General features: G+C 38.4%; 1 protein-coding gene across 1 annotated transcript in view; it reads right to left on the bottom strand.

Moving 5' to 3' along the window:
- Window positions 1-706: 706 nt before the first annotated feature.
- psmd12 (proteasome 26S subunit, non-ATPase 12) overlaps window positions 707-9,104 on the bottom strand; it is a 36,002-nt gene continuing 27,604 nt past the window's right edge. Inside the window, exons 9-11 of the mRNA XM_072558864.1 lie at window positions 5,947-6,121; window positions 3,178-3,255; window positions 707-1,647 (exon numbers count right to left, since the gene is read on the bottom strand). Of these exons, the coding sequence (XP_072414965.1) occupies window positions 1,438-1,647; window positions 3,178-3,255; window positions 5,947-6,121 (463 nt within the window). The 3' untranslated portion in view covers window positions 707-1,437. The remainder of the gene's footprint in view (window positions 1,648-3,177; window positions 3,256-5,946; window positions 6,122-9,104) is intronic.

The following is a 9,104-nucleotide window of genomic DNA, read 5'->3' as shown; positions in this document are numbered from 1 at the left end:
AAAAGATGGTTCTAGCCAAACTTAAGAGATTGCTGTTGTGGTTCTGTTCGCCGAGCTGGAAATTTGTCTTGCAAACATTTCGTCCCCTGTCTAGGTGACATCCTCAGTGCTTGGGAGCCTCCTGGGAAGCGCTTCTGTGCTGTTTCCTCCGGCATTTATAGTGGCCTGTCTCTGCCGCTTCCGGTTGTCAGTTCGAGCTGTCTGCTGTAGTGGCCGGTATATTGGGTCCAGGTCGATGTGTTTGTTGATAGTCTGTGGATGAGTGCCATATGGCCACTATGAATGCCGGAGGAAACAGCACAGAAGCGCTTCCCAGGAGGCTCCCAAGCGCTGAGGATGTCACCTAGACAGGGGACAAAACGTTTGCAAGACAAATTTCCAGCTCGGCGAACAGAACGACAACAACGAGCACCCGAGCTACACATCTTCTCACAAACTTTAAGGGATTGCTGTAAATTGCTAATCTAATTTTGCTGCTTAAGATCGCCAATGTTGTTGGGAATATTTATTCGCTGAGATAAAAATAAAAAAGCTTAACAGTTTAAATATTGTGTGCTTCACCTTTAATGAAGAAGAATCATTCTGTGAAATTTCTTGATGTCAAGTTGATTATTACAAGATTGAATGATATAAACCTGATTTATAATAGATCCTCCTCTGATAATGCTATGTTTGGGAATCATGAAAGAAACTGGATCATCAGGACTGATGTTTGAGAAAATTTTATAGGTTTCTCAATGGGGAAACCATAAACAATGCTAGTTATGTTAGAAAGTTTGCTGTAATACTTTCAATATAATGCCATTATAAGTACTCAACAGAGGGGAAGCAAGGGTGTTGTTAAACAAATATGACCAAACAGTTAAATTAGCGTCTTGTTAGTGATGACTACATAACTTAAAACATCAAGTACAGTGGCAAACCATGCTTCATGAGGGGAAAGAGGGAAAAGTACATTGAACTTCTCTACACTTCTCCACTTTTTAAAAATATTTTATATGCACTGTACTGTAAATGGAATCATATAGTGGAATTGCAGTAGAATGCTGCAATTATTGGAAAGGAAATTTGAAACATTAAATTTTATTTAATAAACACAACAGAAAAAAACAAAATCATGGAAATCTTCAATTGAAAGTCACCCTGGTGACAATGTTTTGATAGTATGGTTTATTCCATTTACAATACACATCACAAAATACAAACATTCCACTTAATTCAAATTCCAGGTTGTACTATTTCTTTTAAAAAGAGGCAAATCAAACATACTGTGAATCCCCATTCTTCAATATCTAACCATGTGGAGACCATGCACGAGACAAATCAGAAGCTGTTTCTGGTTCAGCACAAAAAAAAATACATTTTTTTTTGCATGGTTCAGAAGGATTATTTTAGATCTTAAAATGTCTTTTCAAAAGACACACAAACTCTTATCCTCTATTGGAGGTTGTGAATCATCTCCTCCTTGGCTATGAGATGTGTGGTTTTGTTCACAAGTCCCATCAGAGAGTTCAGTTTGTGAGACCAGTCATTGAGTATGTCATTGGGGTCCTTGGGTCTCTGGAAATTGATGATTCCTGCTAGCCTATCTACTTTTGCAAAAATGGTCTTGTTTACCACCAGATTAGAAAGAAACTCCTCGGATTCCTGCAAGAAAATATAAATATGGATTAAAACATTTAAAAAGAGGGGGGGAAAAAAAACTAAAATCAGTAAAAGGGAAAACTAACTCAACCAGATTGTAACATTCAGGATTATTTGACAAAGGGAAACCCCAAAACGTATGGTGATGTCTCAAATGCTGTTTTTACTATGCCGATATCTGCTGGATAATTAGTTTCTTCACATTTGCAGCAAACATTCTCCACAGAATTCCTAGACTACTAAGGTTGAAATACAGGAACATCTGTAGTGTACTTGTGATGCTGCAAGTACCTTTTTACCTAAGATAGTGCTGCACTTTTCACTGTACTCAAAAGAGTACGTGACAATGAAGTTAATCCAATTCAATGGATACAGAATATTTACAGTGGAGGAGTTTTGCACAAATTGACAGCTTCATGACTATCTATAACAGCAACTCAAAATGGTCTGAAGTGACTGTAAGTTAGTGTAATTTTACATACTAATGACAATGTGAACCACCAATTTGTGAAAGCAGCTATTGTAAAATGGGGATATACATGTGTGCACTGTGCATAGATTAAGCATGGATTTATTTTGATTTTGTTTGTAGGTTCTGTGCTGGCTACCAGGACACGTTCACTAATGTAGTGAGAACTTCTATTTGTGTAGATGAGGAACTGATAGCTACTGGTTTAATTCCAAAATCTGCTTTTAGCTAATGTACAGTCCTTTCCATTTTATAATTTCACTCTTGCTCATCTATCATATGCTTTCCATCTCCGTATGTCCAGCACACTGTTCACATTCTACTAATTGGTCAGTACATCAGTATCATTCAACATTGTTAAAGGGGCTGTTTTCATTGGAGAAAAGAAGGTTTAGGGGTGACTTGATAGAGGAAGAGGTGTACAAGATGATTAGGGGTTTAGATAGGGTTGACCATGAGAACCTTTTGTCACATATGGAGTCAGCTATTACGAGGGGGCATAGCTTTAAATTAAGGGGTGGTAGGTATAGGACAGATGTTAGGGGTAGGTTCTTTACTCAGCGAGTCGTGAGTTCATGGAATGCCTTGCCAGTAGCAGTGGTGGACTCTCCCTCTTTATGGGCATTTAAACAGGCATTGGATAGGCATATGGAGGATAGTGGGCTAGTGTAGGTTAGGTGGGCTTGGATCGGCGCAACATCGAGGGCCAAAGGGCCTGTACTGTGCTGTATTCTTCTATGTTCTATAACACCACTTGATATCTGGTCTGCAAAGAACACCTTGATATCCTAATTTTAATAAACACGAAGACAGCACCAATACATCATGAACTAAGTCAGATGACAAGTGAAAAATAATGGAGTTAACTTATTTCCCTAAACTAGTCATTCATGTTTTGTTACACAGATCAAAATACTCTTCCTTCGAACAGAACAAGTTTGAAACAAAAATAAAATCATACTCTATGATTTTCTTGTTTATAATGTTCCAGTTCAGTAACTACACACAAACCAATATGTTTCCTTGAAATTCTCGATATAGATTACAGTAAGTTTGATACTCACATCAATTGAAAGATCAAGAAGCTCTGCCATTCTTTTCATTGTGATTCTTGTGTAATATTTTGCCATTATTCGAATATTCTGAAATATCAGTGTTAAAAGGAATTACTTTTCAAAGCAAGTTAAAAGCAGCTGAATAAAAAACTTGTGCATATTGAATAGATTACAGAAAATTATCTATAGAATAGTGTTTAGAAGAAAAAAAGAGAAAACCATATCTTAAAACGTATTAGTCCACTAGCTGATCTTCAACAGTGCTTCTCATTGTGCATTAGAAACATATGGTAAAGGATACATGGCTCTTAAAACTTTTTTGGTGCAAGCTTTAGTCATGGTATACTCAAGACATGTTCAGATAAGTAATTCCCATTATGAATGACTTAAAATGCTGAATATTAATAAGGTGCAATCACAGCAACTGTACCTCGCAGTCAAGAAATGCACGCTTACATACACTTACCAAAGTAGATAATATTCAGTTATCATCTGAATCACGTTGGAAGCACAATTGTACATATCAGAAGGTTGTGGGTTAAAATCCCACTTGACCACAAAATACTAGACTAATGCATTGTAAAAAGGTACTGTTATGCAAATGACACTTTAAATCAACTTGCTTTCTGAGAGAGACCTTGTATATCCAATGACACTTTCACAGAGTAGCTGTGGAGTTATCCCCCATATCCTAACAATATACATGCCTCCATTCACAACACTATAGGCTCTCTGTTCACAGTCACATTGTTATTTATGGGTTATACCTCATGTGTTACATAACAGTGATTATGTTCGAAAACACTTCACTGACTGCAATGTAATTTGGGACATTGACACTGTGACAGGCACTACGCAAAATCAAGTTAATTTCCCTGTCAATGTGCAAAGCGCAGCCTTGTGCAGAGCAAACATCTTGCAGTATAGTTCCTATTTTGTCAAGTTTTGCTTTTCTACTTCAACAAAAAGCTTTGCAGAATGTTCATTACAACAATGTGGACCTTTCATTTCACTTTCCATTGTATCATTAGATTAGATTAGATTACTTACACAGTGTGGAAACAGGCCCTTCGGCCCAACAAGTCCACACCGCCCCGCCGAAGCGTCACCCACCCATACCCCTACATCTACATTTACCCCTTACCTAACACTACGGGCAATTTAGCATGGCCAATTCACCTGGCCTGCACATCTTTGGACTGTGGGAGGAAACCGGAGCACCCGGAGAAAACCCACGCAGACACGGGGAGAATGTGCAAACTCCACACAGTCAGTCGCCTGAGGCGGGAATTGAACCCGGGTCTCAGGCGCTGTGAGGCAGCAGTGCTAACCACTGTGCCACCGTGCCGCCCATACTCTACTCATGCTTGGGTAGAGTTTGAGAAATATGATGTGCAAGCCTAAAGATTGAGCAGACTTAGCCAACGTTTGAGCTGTACTTTTATGACAGGATGGAAGTGGGTGAGGAAATTATAGGCAATTCCATTCTCCAGTACTAGTGAATATAAGTAAAAATCAGAAACCACAACTGTTATCCCCTCATTTGAGCACAAAAAAAAATCAATTTCAGTGCTCTCACTGTTACTTCTGTCAGAAAGATCACAAAGTTAAATGAATAGTTCAAACATGATGATATTTGGCTGTTCATTTTCCTGTACCACACATAACCTAATAACTTATGTAATGGCCTTGTGGTACTATCACTCAAAGACCAAGGTTCAAATCCCACAATAGCAAATGGTGGATTTTCAATTCAATAAAAAGCTGGAATTAATAATCTATAAGATAACAAATTGTCAAGTGACAGGAAAAACCCTCTTAAATGTTGTGAGAGCTGCATTCATCCAGACAAGTGGGGAGTATCCCACCACACTCCAGACTTCTATCTGGACAGCCTTGGGGAGACAGGAGATATATTGCTCGCTGCAAGATTCGCAGCCTCTGACATGCTCATCTATCCACTATATGGTTGGTTCAATTCAGTTCCTGGTCAATGGTAATCCACAGGATGTTGATAGTAGGCTCTTCAATGATGGTAATACCATCGAATACCTAGAGGTGATGGTTAGATTCATTCTGTTTGGAGACGACCACTGCCTGGCACTTGTGGGGTGCATGTTATTATTTGTATGCTATTTGTCAGCCCAAACTTTGATATAATCAACAAAAACAGAAATTACTGGAGAAACTCAGCAGGTCTGGCAGCATCTGTGATGAGAAAGCAAAGTTGAGTCCAGTGACCCTTCTTAAAAACTGGGTATTGTCCAGCTTTGCTGCATTTGAATGTGGACTACTTTAGTATTTGAGACTCAGCAGGATAAAAAGTTAGAGTATTTTGGATTTATTTTACTCAAGTTGCAGCAAGAAATTGAACTGTAGCATTTACAGCAGCTGAGTGTTTCACAGCAAAACAGGTTCACAGTTGCATCAGTTATAAACGACTAATGGGAGATAGGCCTGCCTGCTAAGAATGGATTGTGGAGAAAAATAGGATTGAATTTAGCAAATCTTGTTAGTAACAGACTCAATAATGGATAAGGAAATTCAATACTCAGCCAAAAAGCTTTTGTTAAATCCGTCTCAAGAGGTTAGAAAAGAAAATGAGGGCACCTTCAACCAAGGGGAACATACCAGCATGGATTCAGAATTGTTAATGGACATAAAATAGAAGAATAAAGAGGAATTTTCAAGAACACTAAGCAGCTTTAGCTCCCATTTTCTAATAAATATAACACATAATATGACTGAGACATTAACTTTTAAAAATAACACACGTACATGCTCCACTACACGGTTTTTTAGATCCTTCCATCTCTTATTTCCCTCTTCTGTGCTCGAAAAAACATCTGTGCAAACATTTTCAGGTAACTCTTCCCTCAATTCCTTGCCATAATCCTCTTCTAGCGAGCTCCAACGCATAAGTTCCATTGTGGTAAACAGTTTCAGCAGATCTCTGTAAAACAGGAATAGAACCTTGCTGTGAGCAACAGTTAAGTACAGGTCGTTCTGCAACAACATGCATTTCGTTGATGTGAATTCACAATAACATGATTGACTCATTAGGGTCACTGCTTTTATTTTTTTTAATTTTAAAATTTTTTTAAAAATTTAACCCCCACACTACCGCCTAACTGCGGTAGTGCTTATTTTTTCCCCAGCACCCATGGTGTGTGTGTGCAGGTGTGAAACACAGTGAAAGACACAAAGTGCATGAATCTTCATTCAATTTCCACCACCAGGAAGATCGGAAAACACCCGAGTGGCCAGTGACAAGCACTGCCCTTCAAACCAAAGGGCAATGCTGTGTGATCAAACAGTCCTGTTTATTTTTTTTTCTTTTTTTGCACGAATCTTTATTCAAATTTCCACCACCAGGAAAAAAGGAAACACCCAAGTGGCCAGTGACAAACAGTGCCCTTCACATCAAAGGGCAAAACACACTGCTGTTTGTTTATTTTTTTTAGCACCCATGGTGTGGGTCACTGCTTTTAAAGTGCATTGGTTATAACGCAATTTCGGCCCCATCATTGAAATGGTGCTGCTATTATGTGATTTTCTTATAACACAGGGTTGCACGAGAACGGAACTACTAAGTTATAGCAGAACCAACTGTCTGCAAAGTTTTACTGTACATAATTTTCAATTGCAACCTTGGACTGCAAATCATACATCTCTCTCTGCTCCTTATAATAAGTAATACATTTCATGTTCTCTACAAGGTCAGTGCATTCATTGATTTCAAACAATGGAGATTCTCTCTCAAAGAATTCAATATTTTTAAAAATATTGTTAATATTTTTTATCCCTTCTCTGTTTCCCGATTTTCTTTTTTCACTTGAACCCTCTACTATCAATACTCCCCTAGGTTATCTTCAGTGTTCAGTTTTTTGAGATTGTCATAAGCTTTCCTTTTTGGTTTAATCTTCCCTATAGAATTCTTCTTTGGGAGGAAGATGTCTGCTTTCTGCCCTAAGGATCTCACTTGTTAGCGCCCACTGCTGCTTTAGCACTGATTTATCTTTTAGCAGTCCTGCCCAGTCCACCTCAGCGAAATCTAACCCCCCCCCCCCCAACCATCCCCCGCCCCCCACTCCCATCCTGAGCCTTTTACTTTGTCTAATGATCAACAATACCCTTTCTGCCTGCGTAATCCTCAACTGCGTTGTGACCACTTGGCTAAACACGATTTCCACAAAATTCTCAGCATCATGGATGCTCCACAGTGAGTCTTCCTGGAGTCCCTGCTCTGAAAAGCTGGTAGCTGCAGCCAGACAGTCATCATGAATGCTGGAGGTGTCCCTTATTTCCCACATTTTGCAAGATGAGCACATCTTGGATCTGAGGTCTCCTGTCATGAATTGTCTCAAGATCATGCTAATTAAATTCTGCTAAAGGGAGTAACTAAGCTACAGACCTTCCATCATTTCAAAACAAAACTGAAGTCCCATGCTTTATTAAGCTAGTACATTATGCTTTAGAAACTGTAAGAAAAACCCCAGCAGGAATCCCTCACGAACTGTCCGTTGAGAGTGTCACTTTCTGAACTGCCCAGAATGAAACTGAGCACAGCTCTCAGTTTTTCAACACCATCCACTTCCCATCTCACCTAACATCCTATTTTCATCCAACCTCAAAGCACTTTTGTTTAACCAAGCAGTGTGGACGTTGCCTCCTTTTTATAAGTTCCAAAAAGCAATGCCTGTGAACTGGATCAAACCAATTGTTCAGTTAACCAGCTTCATTAAGTGTGACTTACCTGACTCTTAGTCATAGAGTCATAGAGATGTACAGCATGGAAACAGACCCTTCGACTTGTTTCAAAAATGTGATTAAAACAATCAAACAGAGCAGTTTAAGTTACAAGACTAAAGAATTAATTTAGTTTGAAAATTAGCCCTGAAATTAAGTTTAATTACCATTTACCTCTTAAAACTTCATGTTTTCAACCAACTCCAAAGCACTCATTTCGACAAGCAGCAGTTAGGACACAAAAACAATGAACAATGGTTTGATCCAGTTCCAAAGCAGTTAAGCTATGCTAATCTTAAGTACCTTAAAAGCTAGATGAAAGTTAAACTGGGTGAAGTGATCTGGCTAAGAGATAGATCAGTAGAGAAGTAGAGGCAGATATTGAGATATTTCAGCATATTTGTATGTACACATTCTTTCTATAAAGTCCAAGAGAAGGACTCACCACCTGTGGTTGGCTCAAGTTAAGGAAAGCAGCAAACAGAAGAATAAAGGACATAACTGCACAGAGAAGATATTGCAAGTCAGATGTCAGAATATTAAAAATAGCAAAGAATGACTAAGAGGCTAATCAGGATAACTAAATTAAAGCACGAGGAGAAACTTGCTAGAAATGTAAAGCAATTAGCAAGATTCTCTACAGCTATCTAACAAGTACTAAGTAAAGTGAATGTTTGAACTCGACAGTGAGAATGGGGAATTAATAGTAGGTAATAAAGAATTAAGAGTATATATGAATAAATGTTTAGATATAAAAGCCCAGGAATGCCTGTTAGTTAGGAAATTGAAAGAAAAGAGAAATTTGGCACAAATGTAACCACCCAAGAAGTAGTCCTGAACAAACTGATGGAGCTGAGAGTTGGTCTAAGTCTTTAGGTCCTGATGAACTGTAAGCTGAGTATTGAGATACAAGATGTGTTGGCGTTAATTTCTCCAAATATGTTGGACTTTAAAAAAGGTTCCATCAGACTGAAAAGTAGCAAATATAACTCCCTCTATTCAAGGTACACAGGCTGAAAACAGGAAATTACATACCAGGATTGATATTGATCACAGAACTTATTAGAATTGATCATCAAGGTTATAACTGAGATTTTGGAAAAACTCAAAATAATTGGAAAGAGTGAGCATGGTTTTATCAAAGAGAAATTCTATTTAACTAATTACTTGCAGGTACTCGTGCTGTC

The sequence above is a fragment of the Chiloscyllium punctatum genome, chromosome 39 (genome assembly GCF_047496795.1).
Source record: "Chiloscyllium punctatum isolate Juve2018m chromosome 39, sChiPun1.3, whole genome shotgun sequence".
NCBI lineage: Eukaryota > Metazoa > Chordata > Chondrichthyes > Orectolobiformes > Hemiscylliidae > Chiloscyllium > Chiloscyllium punctatum.
Note: the sequence above shows the minus strand (reverse complement) of the source record. Positions and strands in the feature narration are given on the sequence as shown.